Source organism: Acanthaster planci, linkage group LG21, assembly GCF_054643075.1.
Source record: "Acanthaster planci isolate LZ-2023a linkage group LG21, COTS_SCS, whole genome shotgun sequence".
NCBI classification, from domain to species: Eukaryota; Metazoa; Echinodermata; class Asteroidea; order Valvatida; family Acanthasteridae; genus Acanthaster; species Acanthaster planci.
The window spans coordinates 10578207-10593454 of record NC_141797.1 but is presented as its reverse complement, the minus strand read 5'-3'; the positions used below and the strand labels follow the sequence as shown (position 1 = coordinate 10593454).

At 40.7% G+C, this 15248-nt stretch overlaps 1 protein-coding gene across 4 annotated transcripts; it reads left to right on the top strand.

The window, feature by feature from the left end:
* Positions 1-3377: 3377 nt before the first annotated feature.
* LOC110981141 (Y+L amino acid transporter 2-like) lies at positions 3378-15058 on the top strand. Of its 4 annotated transcripts, none has more exons than XM_022238435.2 (11): positions 3378-3891; positions 5554-6116; positions 6888-7013; positions 7557-7665; positions 8687-8731; positions 9161-9284; positions 10589-10692; positions 11165-11261; positions 11916-12065; positions 12233-12410; positions 12548-15058. In XM_022238435.2, the coding sequence occupies exons 2-11, from the start codon at positions 5600-5602 to the stop codon at positions 12604-12606; spliced, it is 1509 nt and encodes a 502-aa protein (XP_022094127.2). In that variant the 5' UTR covers positions 3378-3891; positions 5554-5599; the 3' UTR covers positions 12607-15058. The 4 variants fall into 4 exon arrangements, with proteins under 4 accessions (XP_022094127.2, XP_022094126.2, XP_022094129.2 ...); XM_022238434.2 differs by having other exon boundaries at positions 3882-4020; XM_087131095.1 differs by lacking the exon at positions 3378-3891 and adding an exon at positions 4042-4273.
* Positions 15059-15248: the final 190 nt, after the last annotated feature.

Genomic DNA, 15248 nt, shown 5'->3' with positions numbered 1-15248 from the left:
CCCATTATAGTAATATAACCTTCATCTTGCTTTAATATTGTACCACTTGAATGTGACAACATTAGGCTAGGACGTAATCTTTGGAAAATATTTTTGAAATTATATCTGCTATGTACCAGCAAGGAACCGTGTGGTTTCTGCCATGAAAATAACAGTCACAAGAGGGGATCAAGGTTTCGACAGGTCGTTAATAGTTCAGTGGTCTTTGGTAAGGTAAATATCTGAGAAAATATCCTAAAGTCTAGGTGCTCTGTACTGAGAAAAGTAGGTCGCCCTTTCAAGTTATTATAGTAGATTTGACTTTATAACACGGGCGTTTCACAACAGCACACCTCCAAGAGTTTGCAACGCGTTAGCCAATCACAATGCGCGAGATCTGTCCACCCAGTGCGCGTTTGTAAAGGTTAACGAAAGTCTAGGAAACGCAAACGTTGCAGTCGCGTCACTACCAACAAAATGAATACTCCAATCCCGACCAACGCGGCTATGTTCAACCAATGATAGGGTGCTTCTGCTCTGGGTGGATAGTGCGAAACACGCTCAGAGCTCAGAATGGGTCACGTGGTACAATTAGCTGCAGTACAGCCAAGTTGAAACCTCCAAAAAGAAATTTCATTTCTGATGTCATCAGGTCCCTGGCTGAAGCCTTGAATAATGCCGCTTGTGTACGGTAACCGCTTGCTGATCGCGTTGTTTGTGACCTTTCATTTATACTGACTCTCCACAATAACAATTCCGTTTAACTTATGTACTATTTTATTTTATCATTTGAAAGCAATGGATGGTTGATCAGCAAACATGCTATTGACAAATCTTGCAAAGAGAATTAGAAGCCATTACTACGGGGCTGTCCAGTTCGCATGCAGGTGGTACGCGCGCGTTACATTCCTTTCTAACCAATACGGTGTCGTGGTTTGCCAAATGCGCGTTCACGCTCGAGTTAGATACGTGCTAGAGTATGAGATGGCCCCGCAAGAATGGCAACTCCTCGGATTTGTCTGTAAGGCAAGGAGTAGACATCCTGTTTCAACACACCTGAACGAACGAAGAAACTGTTATGTTAAATATTAAAATAACATCCAGACTTGTGTACTGAGGGACAGTCAAAGTTATTCTTCACATGATCAATTTATTTAAAAAGTACTTTACAAATCCCAATACGATTTTAATAGGGTCCTAGAATTAAAAGAACCTCACACCATTTTAATTGGCCTACTCTAACAAGTAGTTCTTACAATAATTTATTAAACCATTAGGATAGAGGTTTATCATTCTGTAAAGATTTTTGATTGCTATAGTCCACAGTAAATACTTTGCCTTGTACTTGTGTTATTATCGGGCATCTGCATCTTACTCATGTGGGACAACTTCTTTATCACTTTTTAAATATGTTTCATTCAACCGTTCGCCGAAATAACACAGACCATTTTCCCACCTTGTTGTGGAGTACGAAAACGATAAATATTATAACAACTTCAAGTTTGTAAATTATAACAAAATCACACAAAGTACATTGCCCAGTTGAAGTTTACACTTCTTCATTAATTAAGTTATGCCGTACCGCTTTAATCGTTCGCAATCAATACTATTTTTACAAAGCAGCTTTACCAAAATTGGAATTTGTGTAGCTTCCTAAGCCACTTCCATCAGAGCAGTGACTGCCGACTGAATAGTAAAACAGCGATAGCAAGCTGATTCTTGACAACGTTCCATTTTTTCTGGGTCCTGGTTGTTATCGATGTCAAACATGGCATCCACAAGTCGCACAAGTATCCCACAATAAGATTTAAAACTCTTTGTGCAAAAAATATTTTAGTTTAAACTGAAAACCCTCTTTTTCACATTGTAGTTTCTTACATACCTTAATGATATTGTCTCTATAATCAGAGATAAGTTATATCAGTATTCTGTTATAATAATGTATTTATTACAAATGTAACTTAAATGTCTCCAACGTTCTTGATAAATGATATTAATTTTAAATTGAATGGAAAAACGTTTCAAAATACTGTGCCAAATATGAATGTTGTGACCGTTGGTAGTTGTTGTATGATATAGTGTACTTGACGTCATTACTATGATGTCAGTATAATGTTGTATACGAATGACGTGATAGCGTTTATTTGACCTCAATTTACATAAGTTATTGACCTCAGGTTGGCGTGGTTATCAGGCGCTGATGCAATTCTGTTATCATTAAAAAATATATGATATGCAACTACAAAACCACGCACTCATAGAAGAGATTCTTCCTTGTACATGGTGCAACCGCGCGAGCCTAACCTAATTTAGTACGCCTACCTTGCATGGCTTCAAGTCTTATCTACATGCGGCCGTCGGGTGTATAGCAAGCGTGAGACTACGACGTGTTACATCTAATTAACTATATGTGTTTCAGTTCCACAATTAAAGTTACTGAGATGCTGCTAACGAACTTGTTACATTCACAGTGCAAGAACAATTTGCTTCTCGTTTAGAAATACAAGGCACAAAGGTTAGAACTATCGGGATATTGCGACTACCCAAGGCTTATTGTGGGGTGCTATCGGGATATTGCGACTACCCAAGGCTTATTGTGGGGTGTTGAATATTAAGCCCATAAATGTCATTTTTTCCCTAAAAGCATTGCTCAAACCATTTACAAAAAGTTATATGAAATGAAAATATTAGGCTTATGTCTTCACGTTTTAAAACGTTTGCTGCTGGAACAAAAGTTTTTAGGGCAATGTTCTCCTGATATTATCATAACATTTAACTGTCATGACTGTATGTGATTATAAAAATGTCACATTAACATTTTGTTAAATTTTTTTGTTAACATCTAGGCCCTACATAATATCCCCAAGAGCATGTCGCGTTAACATTATCAAACAACATTAACATGACATTCGACATATTATTTTGATGATGTATTATGAACATGAATGATTTCTGGGTCATTAGTTAACAGTAGGATTTTATTGACGTGCATGTGGAAGTTGTCGTTATACAGTACATTGCTTGTTGGTCACGCACATAATCCGGTTTAATTTACATTATCATCAGCTAGCCTGTAGGTACGATTTTCCAAAATACAGGCTCCACTGCACAGGCAACTCCGAGACGGATTCAAAACAAATACCATAGACCTACACAACAAATAAAGTCAACTAAAAAAGGAACTTCATTTTTTTTCGTGCAGCTTAAAGCTTTTCACTTTATAAAGCCGTTTTCATTTGCAGCTCAACGGATACTGCCAAAATTACACTGATTCAATAGGAGCGCAAATAATTCCCAATTCGCGTCCAATCGAGCTCTTGCTAGTCGGTCTTAATTAAAGAGGGCGCTGTGATGAGCTTCCTTAATTCTCTGGGCAGTGTTTGTTCACTGTTTGGTTCACGCCATGTATGTTCCTAGGCCGCTTCCCAAACTCGACTTGGGCTCCGTTCAGGCTTCAACTTTTTTACTTCCTGACTTTAAGGTTACAAGCGCAATAGCAAGTTTGATAGTGAAACAAAACATCAAGATGCAAAAGAGCCAAATATACAGTACTTCAATTTAAGTTAAACGCTTCAGGCCCATAATCGAATCCTCAGACGGAGACGAAGTTGGGTATTAGAAAACGGCGTCAAGATCGAGTAGTAATAAACGAAAGAGCCTTAAGGTCGCTCGAATAACAAAGGATGTTTTGATCAGGTTTTTTTCCCACAAGCCTTCGGGGGCACACTCTGAGCATGCAATGTGATATACACGTCGGGCAGGGCCAAATCCTAAATCAATTTACATCTCCCCGGCGCAAACCATCTTAATAATAAAGGATGCGCATATGGTCACGACTTCAGTTTGAGCATGCGCTGTTTGGGAATTTACCCAACTGGCCCAATGTCTGAATGTCCGAAATACAATAGACAGGTAAGAAGCCATCGACGTATAACTGCAGTCTGTGTCCTTGTCATACGTACATGTACAAGTGTCAAACTTGAACTTCTGGTAAACAAATCGCAATTTTCATTTCGAAGTCACGCTGGTGGAATAGTTTCGGTAAGTCACATGCATTCGTAGAGTAGCACCCGGAGCAAAAGGTTAGCCTATCACTGACTTAGCTAACACTTCTAATGCCTGACGTAGGCCTACAATTTACGTAGATCATGCAACAAGCTTCATGATTGACAATGACAACCGAGGTGAGGATGAGACATGACCAGACCTGATGACATGGTATCGGTGTAGCCACACTAGTGGGGCTAGTGTCGGTGGTGACATGACAATGGCACAGCATGGACACAGGTGACAGGTACATGTGTACTGGTGGGGTAGGCCTGAGCCTGTCCTGCAACAATTATTAGGCCTACTCCAAGAAAAAAAAAGAGGGAGTCCAATTCACGTCAGCTCTATGATCTAGGCCTAACTCTATCTGCAAATTTCCTTGGCATGCCCGGTTTCAAGGAAACGGGTCAAGTCGTCCCCCAAAATTGAAACCCTGGTCAAGTCGTCCTCGGGTCAAGTCGTCCCCCATTAGTTCTTACAAGTGTTGTCTGTGCATGTCATTTTCTTTGTAGGTGCATCAACCACGTAGAAGAGAAAGAAAAACAAGACAGATACGCGTAGTACACGTACCCATAATTTTCATTTGGTCTACGCAGCTACAGTAGCTGGCGACTTTTGGAATCTACGTATTGACCAAGACGTGCCACATATATTAATTAAAAGGGCGATTCCTGGTGTGTGACAATGTAACAGCACATAGGCCTATCCTTTGAATATCAAAGTAAAATATCTAATCTTCCAGTAGTCAGTACCAGTTTACTTGAATAACTTTCTGAAATCAGTAATGCAGAAATGAAGCTTAGTTATTTTAAATGACTAATTATATTAATTATTTTGAATTAAGAGTATACAGTGAACGTAATAGGATTGTACAATCCTTGTAGGATTGTATTAAAGTTGTATTTTGTAATAAAGATCTTGTAAACTGAAGTTACTTGTAATTGTTGCTTATTATCGATAGATCAGTTAGGGTATAATTGGGGTTCCACATCAGTTGTGTGTATGAGTACTCCAATTCAGCCACAGCCTTTGTCCGAGTGGCAAGCCTCAATGCTCAATTATCCCCCCAAATAAATTGCCACAGTAAAATTGTAAGTATAATCTAATTATCTGTATGGGGGACGACTTGACTCAGGAACGAGTTGACCCGGGGACGACTTGACCCAGGGACGACATGACTCGGGTATACCTGACTTGACCAACATTCGGTTTCAACAGCAGTGAAGAGGGCTGGAGTTGTACATACAACACTTGATGATGCCACCGTGCACAAACCTATGTGACTTGTCCGAGAAAACTTAAGTATTTTCTAACTTAAGCAAATGCTTCAGAAATTTCTCAGCTAAATTTCACATTCTATGTGAGACAGATTGTAAAAGAGAGCCACTACAGCCCTACGTGTGGGGCTAGTGTACACATGCACGCAAATTACTGCACATTTACAAAGACACCTGTTCAGACACGGTGCAGGGTTCCTGGATTAGTTTGCGCTGGTTTTTAAACACGACACTGTCGATTTTATTTCAGCTCCTGCATAAAGTGAATAAAGCCTTGTCAGTTCCAGACACTAGCAATGGAGGAGGAACAGACAAGCCAAGCTGTCGAGGAAGGGGATAAACATGGACAGGAAGCTGATTCTGAAAGGCAAATAGCGCCCTCGGCCTCACCGGATATCAAGCTCAAGAAGAAAATCGGTCCCTTGGTGGGCGTGGCCATCGTGGTGGGAGTGATGATGGGTAGTGGGATATTCATATCGCCATCCTTTGTGCTGGCGAGCAGCGGTTCGGTCGGTGTGGCGTTACTTGTTTGGACTCTGACTGGTTTGTTATCCATCATTGGTTCCCTTTGCTACATGGAGTTGGGAACCATGATTCTTATGTCAGGTGGGGACTATGCGTACATCCACTTTGCATTTGGGCCTCTACCAGCATTCCTATATGTCTGGGTGACCACAGTCATTGGTGCCCCGACTATGCTTGCCATCATGACGTCTGCATTCTCCAACTACGTCTTGTATCCGTTCTTCCAGGGAGGACAGGCCTGCTCGCCTCCCCCGTCCAGCTTGTATTTGCTGGGAGCTGTTTGCTTGCGTGAGTCTTTCAAAAATTCAAAACCCTCCTCAGTGAATAAGCCTTTTGCGAGTTAACTTTGAATAAAATCTGGTACACTGGGTTACTGTGTTGCACATAAACACAACAGTTTGAATTCCCCAGACTAAAGACACAGTTGCTATGCCTTGTGGTTCGGGGCAAGCTTTTGCACAGCGACCACCATCTCTGGAATGGACTGGTTCCTTTGTGCCCTTCTTATCCATTGAGAACAGTGTATTGTTGCAAGGCGTCTCTTTTGTAACTAATTAAAAGCTTGCTTCGAATCACGAGGAAAAGCAACAGTGTCTTGTACGAAGAATTCAAATTATTACGTGAATTAAAGAACTCGGTGTACCAGATTTTACTCAGATTTATCTCGCCAAAGGCTTTTTAGCTTAGTTGAACTTGCAATGGGTTTTTGGACAAACTTTACGAATGGACTTTTCACCTGTAAGTTGTTGGGATAAGACTGAGCCCCATGGGTGTCATGGTAGGTGGCAAGGGGGACACTTGCCCATCTCCCCTTCTCCCCTCCCCCCTGGGAAAAAAAATGGCAAATAAGAAAGGGGGAAAATGGAACAAAAAGAAATAAAAGGAGATGAAAAACCCCAAATTGCTTCCACTGTGAACGGTTCATCTGTTCACTACTGATTAGTACCCCCCTCCACCACCAGAAATTCCTCCCCCCTTGAAAAAATTTCAGTGTGCCCATGGTGAGCCCAGACAAGCTACATGTAGGCTCATTTTTCTGCTCGGTTTTTTTTTTGTCAGTGTTGGTGATGTTTCTGAATATCTACAGTGTCAAGTGGGTGACTCGTGCCCAGGGGGTCTGCACAGCACTCGTCATTCTGGCATTGCTGGTTATCATTATATCAGGAATGGTGAAACTAGCGCAAGGTAAAAGGTTGAAATTGCCTTGTACATAAACATAGCGGGTACTTTGTGTTTACAAGTCAAGTATGGAAGCAAGGCCAGATAAAATTGAAAACATTCTCATCTTGATTGTGTTATTAACACAGAAAGGAGGGGGTATTTCTGAATGTGGCGGATATTGCCAAGATGATCATGGGCATTGCTAGACCATCTTGAATGGGGAGGGGTTGCCACATGAAATTTGCCGATGGATCATCGCGCAAAATGAGTGTACTGTATCCCCCTTCCTTTCATCTTCATTCTCTGTTTTTCTTTTTTTTATTTTGCCGACAGACCATGCTAACAAAACTAACCAATGCCTGTAAAGATGATGATGTCTAGTGCATTTCATGATGCCTTTTTTCTTGCTAATGGGTTTTGAAAGAAAAAAACTAAATGGATGCAACAGAAGAGACACTGATTTATTTTCACTTGGCCAACTTGAAAAATAAACTTAAATTTAATGCCCTCAAAATAGTGTCTGCCAGGATTGAAACGTAATGCCCTCTCACTTTTTCAATTTTGAAGGTAATACGGCAGCTTTTGTCAATGGTTTTGAGACCATTCATGGACTTTCCACAGCTCCTGGATCGGTTGCAATTGCCTTCTATGCAGCATTCTTTGCTTATGGTGGATGGTAGGTCGTACTCCATCATTTCTGGTTTCAGAATTTCAGCTTTTACATGTTCATGTAGGCTGTGTTTTGATTTTAATGTTTGTTTTGCCTTGCTGCAAACACGTAACTTGTATTGCTTAGCCTTGCTTGTTAACACAAACAGGGTTAAATCCTACGATTTTAATAGTTATGATGGTTTTCCATGCACCCATGGGATCAAGTTAGGGTTAATTATGTGGAGTTTACTATACAAGTAAAAAGAGTGTCTCATACTGTGACCTGTACACCTGTCCCTGAGACAAGACAAAGGGACTGAGTGGTTTTGTATACAACAGAAATATAGGCGGAATAGCACCAAGGGGAACAAGTGTCACAAATTTGGCTGGGAGTGGGCTGGCAGATATTTCAATCCTAGATTTAACCCAGGTGCAATATATGCATTTTGCAATTGTTCTGTGACCTCTGTGCAGTGGGTCAAGGATATCTACATACCATGTAGCCCTTTGTGGTGATACACAGACGCTGTGGTTGAAAGAACAAAATCTATTCAACTCTAGCATGGGCATGTAGTGAGGTCAGAGTTTACCGCTTCATTGATCAATGCTTTTGTTATATTGGAGGTAGAATCCTTGGCGAATAATTTCCATAAATGCTGGAAGGGAACACATTTGTGACCTACATGTACATGTACTGTAAAAATAAGTCACAAGTCGCCAGAGCCACTTTGGAGTTAAAAGTCCTTTAGAATAACTTTCCACAGTGAAAATCAATAGAAACCCACAACATTTGTCACCATGGAGTATCCACTTTCATCAGGATGCCAAACTGAGTGATACATCAAAACAAAAAACTCATTTTGCTCTTTCCAATACAAATGAAAACTCAAAGAGTGGCTCTGATGACTTACATGTATGACTCCTTTTCACAGAGCAGGTCACATTTTTGCATGCTACACGTAAGTGCATCATTACAGGGATATCAGGTCGATGCATACATGTAAGAGAGCTCAGTTTAAAGATATCTCTTTTTTTGTTCATTTCAGGAATATCCTGAATTTTCTTATTGAAGAGCTTACCAATCCAGTGAGGTTAGTTTCCTTCGTCACATAGGCTGCTTTCCTCCAAGATTTTTTCCAGATGTGGCCTTTGTGAAATGCTTTTACTTCAATCTTGCCCTGTGGTGACAGGAAATGATGAAGTCATTGTACTCAAACTTTAGAATGAGTCATAACGTTAAAGGGGAAGTCTGAACTTCTTTTTTCATCTGAATATACGTTTTCTTCTTACATGTACATGTGGTTTCTAGCGCTGTAATATGTGTTTCATAGCTGGATACTTTTTAACATTCTAACACTGCATTTTGAATATTTCAAATTGTATTTCATTTATTTCTTTGAATTGTTTCTGTGTGAAGTGGGATCTTTTCGAGAGATCAGTGACTTTTTCTCACTGAATGGAACATTCAGGATAAGCAATAAATCAATGAATTTGTCTTTTTTGTTGTTTTTTGGCCCCAGAGACCTACCCATTGTACTGATGGTGTCCCTACCACTGGTTACCATTATTAACGTCCTGGTCAATATTGCTTACCTTGCTGTGCTGAAACCCCAAGAAATGTTGGAATCAAAAGCCGTGGCATTTGTAAGTACCACCCTCATTCATTAATTTTTATAATTAATCATTTCTGGTGATGATACCAAGGATTCCCCCAAATTGACTTAGGCAATGTAGCTCACAAGCCTGAAGAAACTTGAAGAGAGCAGACAATGAGAAGAAGTCACAGTGGAGCAGTTAACCATAAACCTCCTCCGCACTTAACGATTCTGTGCTAGGTTTGCTGGATCTTCTGGCCCAAACATCATAGCTGGTTCTCCCTGGGCATCTTGAGAGTTGTTTGCCTTGGTTGGGAACATGAAGGGCTTATGTTTTTGATGGTTCCCCATCAGACAGGCAAAGGATGTAACCAATAATTTTCAGCTGCCGAGATCTCACATGCTTCATTAGTAGTTGTTCTGGCACACACAGTGGTGTTCAGGATGCAGTCATTTCACCTGATGAACCCTTGACCTTCCTAAGTCCAGGCTGTCTAGCAGTTGGCAGTTTTCTGTCAGCTTTTTTGGATTTTAACGGTAAGAAGGGGAGGGGGGAGTAGGGTCAGTTACTCCTATTCATCGGGTTGGTGGTCAACAGTGTTCCAGCAGTAGCTTAATTGTTTGGACCTTAGGTGAACCACACGACTCCAACTTACCTCTCTCTACTGAAGATTACATGTGTACAAAACATTGCATAGGTTTATGGGTCATTCCATGAGGTTGGGGCACAATTTGTGACGGCGTCAATTGTTACATGGGTTCCGTAAAAATAAACAGTTTTGTCCCTGCATGTGGATTCCAAATTGGCATTGTTATACATCTTGCAAGGCTGAATACAGAGGTGCGTGTTATTTTTACAGAGTAAATGACCTACTCTACAGGTCATGACAGGTGGTACAAGTTTTGGATGTAACAAGGACACCGTCACAAATTGTGCCCCAACCTCATGGATGACTCATATCCCTCTTGGAACAGGGCTAATAATGATTTGTTGGAAACCTTCTCACCAACCAAGGGTGAATTTTTATGCCAACTTTTCTGCCAGTCAAATCTGGCTTAACAGAATTTCAAGCCATTGCTGCAGGGCCATCCTGTTTGTGCACAGGTCGTGGCACGTCACATTCCTCTCTGACCAGTGAGATGTCAGGACTTGCCAAAGTGCAAGCTCACGTTCAAGTGAAGACCTGTCTGAGTGTGAGGACCTGTCTGAGTGTGAGGACCCTGCAGGAATGGCGTCTCCTGACTCTCCGGGGATTTGTCTATACAAACTGTCCACAGGAAGAGAAAGATCAACCAAGGTCTTCAGTCTGGGGCCACAGGATTAAACATGCATTATCTTTTTCCCTTCGTCAGACCTTTGGAAATAAAGTCTTAGGAGATGCTGCCTGGATCATGCCCATAGCCGTAGCCATATCCATGGTGGGTGCCGTCAATGCAGGACTCTTGAAAGGCTCGAGGTCAGTTGGCTGGGAAGAATGTGAAAGAATCAGTTTTATTCACTTTGAAGACCATTGACTAAATTACCACCGTCTGTGTGCTAAGCAACAATGTTTGAATTACTGTTCATACAGTTGGCACTGTGCACAATATTCTTCTTATCGTACATTCTGCTTCAATATCCAAAGTACCAAGAAAATTCAAAGATATTGCAAGAAAATTGTGTCTTAGCAGCAGTAATTCAGTGGGGAAGAACTGGGCACTTCACTTAACCTCCTAATCCAACAGGTGTATTTAATCAATTAAAATTTGTTAAGTTTGGCATTGTTGGGTTTGGAATGCTTTGCATACAAGCCCCATGGTGCTTCTACATGCATAAAGATAGAATTACAAGATTTTGTTTGACATTTGTAGAAATGTTAGTACTTCAGTTTTGTCTTTAAGAAACTTGATATCCAAATATCAATTCTACCCTAATTTTGGTTACTGTAGGACCTGTATGGTTGGTGCTCGCAAAGGACAATTTCCAAGCATTCTTGGAATGATACAAGTACAGAGAAAGACACCTGCACCGGCATTACTATTTGTTGTAAGTATAATGGTCATTTTTATGACCCGTTTCTGTGGATTCAGGACAAAGTAGTGCAGAACAGAAATGTTTAGAGATAAACTTGAAATACATTAAGCAATGGTTGGGTCAAAACCCTGCTCATAGGATTTTAAAGAGGGTTAAATGATGGAAGTGTTATTAGAAAGCTGAATAAACGGGAGAAATTGAAAACACAAAAAATTCAATGTTGTGTTGGAGTCACATTGTCCAGGTTTCATGGCCTTCATGCCTTGAGTAGAAGCACCCCCTCATCGGTTGAAAAGAGCTATGTTGGTTGAGTTTGTTCAAATTGTTGGCAATGTGACTGTGACACATTCACTTCATAGTCGTTCATGGACCAGCTAGGTTCAGTTCCGACCAAATGAGCCTCCATTTCCAGGAAAAAGCGCCCTCTCTTGGTCCATCTCAAAAAGTCAACTGAGGAGAAGCTATCATTGTGACATTACACTCACATTCATATTGCATGGGTAATGGTCCAAAGTTTGTTGCCACTGCAATGGCTTCTAATTCTGCTGAGCAGATTTGTCATGAGCAAGTGAAACTTGATTTTCCTGATAAGCCACTCACAATGTGGCTGTGTGGGAGGATTACCTCGACAGGATGACACATTTTTTCCTCATTTCTTCTCCTCAGTCTTCCTTTGGTCTGATCTTCCTCACCTCCAACGACATTGGCAGGTTGATCAACTGCTTCTCCTTGGTCACGTGGGCCACAATCTTAGCCTCCATCTCAGGTCTGCTGTACCTCCGCTGGAGGAGACCAGAGTTAAAGAGGCCCTTCAAGGTGGGTAGGAATGTCTGTCATCAACTGCTTCAATGAAAGTGCCGCACCAGTGGCATTTTGATGCCAAAGTTTTTGTAGCGAACCTGTATGCCCTGTAGCATGGGTAAGTTTCCCCTGAGGTACCTTTCATTGCAAATGATATGACAGGTTCATTCTCTTCCATTCAGGTGAATCTAGTACTGCCTATTATTTTTGTCCTCGTCTGCACCTGTCTGATTGTTTTGGGGTTCATCAGCGCCCCCTGGGATTCCCTGATTGGTGTCGGCATGACCCTCACTGCCCTGCCTGTTTATGCCCTCTGTATCTATCCAGCCAACAAACCCGGCTGGTTGAGAAAGATCTCTTGTAAGTGTCCTTTTGTTTTCACATAAGCATGACAGACCAGTGTTTCTTATCAGATATTTCACAAATCTGAAAAATGTGTACATCATTTTAGGAATAAATTAATTGCAGCGTATGCCTGGCTTTGAATCTTTTTGCAGATGCTGTGACAGTTTTTCTTCAAAAGGCACTGTTCGTTGGGCAGGAAGACACTTCATGAGACAAGAAAGACGTGGAAATGTTTGAAGAGGCTGTATAAAGGAAGTAACATTTCCTTTTTGTAAAAAAGGCAATAAATCTAGCAAGAGTGTGCTGTGGTAATCTGTAATTTGACACATGCATGCTTGCCCTCCCCTCGTAGCAAAGGATTTCTCATTCGTCTGATGCAATGTGTCATTACCTGCCTTACAAACACTTTATCTTGATCAGAAGAGCAGACATTTGTGGTAAGTAGAGGTGTAATATTAAGTTCTATTCTCTGCCTTGAGCAGAAGCACCCCCTCATTGGTTGAAAGGAGCCATGCTGGTTGGAAGCGTTCATTTTGTTGGTGGTAAAGTGAAGTTTCTTGCAAAGGACTCTCCCTTGCTGGGAAATCACGCCCTCTCTTGGTCCAGCTGGGGGGGTCATAGTATGCCTAATTCTTTGTATGTCCACAAGTATGCCAAAGCATAGCTCTAGATGTCTTTCATATTGAGTGTAATGTTTATCCATTCAGCCACCTTCACTGTTTTATGTTGTTTGTTTTTTCAGCCGATGTGATCTTGTCACAACTCGAAAGGAAGACATTTTGAAACTGGCCCTCTAAAGTTTAAATCTCCAGCATATAATTTGTTTATTGGTTAGACCTAGAATGTAGATTTAGAACGGCTACTAGCAATAAATACGGGAAATAATAAGAGTTTTAATTGGTTCTTAAAGTTGAAATGTTGATTTTTTAGGGGTTATTTAAAATTATATATTTCATGTACACGTGATGCTTAGGCCATTGTTTGTATTTTCAAATTGTGTGAATTATATGTTCTTTATCAGTGTTCATTGTTTATTTGATTTACGGAACAAATTTTGTACTTTTTAGTCAACTCAACGTGCTTTAGTATTTGAAATCAAAATCTTATATTTTTTCAGCCATTTCCTGTCTGATTTTAGGAGCTTTATATAATTATTTTACAATAATGTCTCTCTTTATGTGTTCATTTTTTTGGCCCTCCTGCCGCGAGACTGCGATACGAACCCTTTCATTGGCTTCTTTACCTCAATTTAAAAACGCGCAAAAACAAAATGCAAAACTATGAAGACTTCAAATATGTAATGAAAATACAATGTGTAAAAAATTATTTATTAATTTTGTTAAAAGTACCATGGTTACAGTTTAAAATGACGTTACAGTCGTATTACAGTGTAGCATCAAACGGCACTATAGAGGTTTTTCACATGATGTAACATGATGGGCGTACCATACCTGTGGAGGTGCGTGCATTTTTGAATCAGGATATCCGGTTCGAAAGTGACTTTGTCATACACGTGGACACGCCATGAGTTGCAGGCTCCCGTTGGTCGGTCATTGAAGTAGCATATTAACTTCCGGCCCTGTGGTTCCATTTAAACAGCGATCACTGAATGTAACTCATGCAGTGCATGTGTCGTGGGCGTTGTGTAAACTGATGTGACGTCGCACGTACAAACCAGACAGGGCTCTCTCAAATGACATCATCGGCATGTTTTACTTCAAGTTTCTTGATGCGCATTGGCTGCGCTGTATTTCGATCAAATTTCGATCAGCACGGGAGCAAGTTTTGAATAGTTTGCACATGGCGAGCATACGCACCTGTTTGCATTATAGACGCAGGTGGAATTTCCTTACAAAGATTAGAGAGATCTATTTCTGCTGGCAGTCTCGTGTACGCCAGAATGTTGAGACTTGAAAGGCCCGCGTAACTTGAATGCTGACCATCAAAAACCTCTACATGCAGGCCTACTGTATTCATAGAATGATCAGTACTATTATTTTGGTGCCCTAAATTAATGTTACTAATTTTAAATTCCAGAATAACATTGAAGACGTGGAATGTTAAAGACGGGAACAGATGTAGTTGGTATATAACACAAGCGCGGATCCGGGGGGGGGTCGAAAAACCCTACTCTGAGAAAAAAACCGTGAAAAATAATTTTCAAAATAAGTGAAGTACACCAATTCCACTGTAAACAATCTTGTGTATAATGTATCATTGTCCTTGCAGCCTGTCTGCATGAGTGACACAGAAAGAAATCCCGGCCTCAACCCCCCCCCCCGAAAATTTTCTGGATCCGCCCGTTACACTTTGTGCAGTAGTGTGTATGGCCGAACTCTAGCTGCATTTGAATCAGCTTGTATACAATGCATGTTTATGGTTGTCATTTCATATTATGAAATAGCAGAATATAAAGCCGTCTGAAATCGATTTGATGCATGTACAAGAAATCTTCAAGATGAAATATTCTGTCGAAAATCATATTATTCATATCCAAGTATTGTGTAATGTATACTTGTCTGAAATATGTGCGCTTAATTCTTTTCTTGTCAATGAAATTGAGAGGTAATGCTCCATCGACCACAGTGTTCATTACGGAAATCCTAACTCGCAAATTGGGAGTTAGTAAAATAAAGCAACCAGAAGCTAATATTGCGAAATAACACCCCGTGCTTGTCGTTGCTCATAATTACTACCCAACACAACTGACTCGGTTCTCATGTGGTAGGTTGCTATCAAATAAACGTGAAACATACAAGCATTTGTTATGATTGTGCCGACTTGCGTTGCAGAAGAAACAAAAATTCCTCAAGTTATCTGGAGTCCAAGCCGTCCAGGGACCTGGAGCGTGAT

Coding starts and splice junctions, on each gene's coding strand:
- LOC110981141 (XM_022238435.2), top strand. CDS start 5,600: ATGGAGGAGGAACAGACAAGCCAAGCTGTCGAGGAAGGGGATAAACAT. Junction 7,014..7,556: donor AATGGTGAAACTAGCGCAAG/GTAAAAGGTTGA, acceptor TCAATTTTGAAG/GTAATACGGCAGCTTTTGTC. Junction 8,732..9,160: donor GAGCTTACCAATCCAGTGAG/GTTAGTTTCCTT, acceptor TTTTGGCCCCAG/AGACCTACCCATTGTACTGA.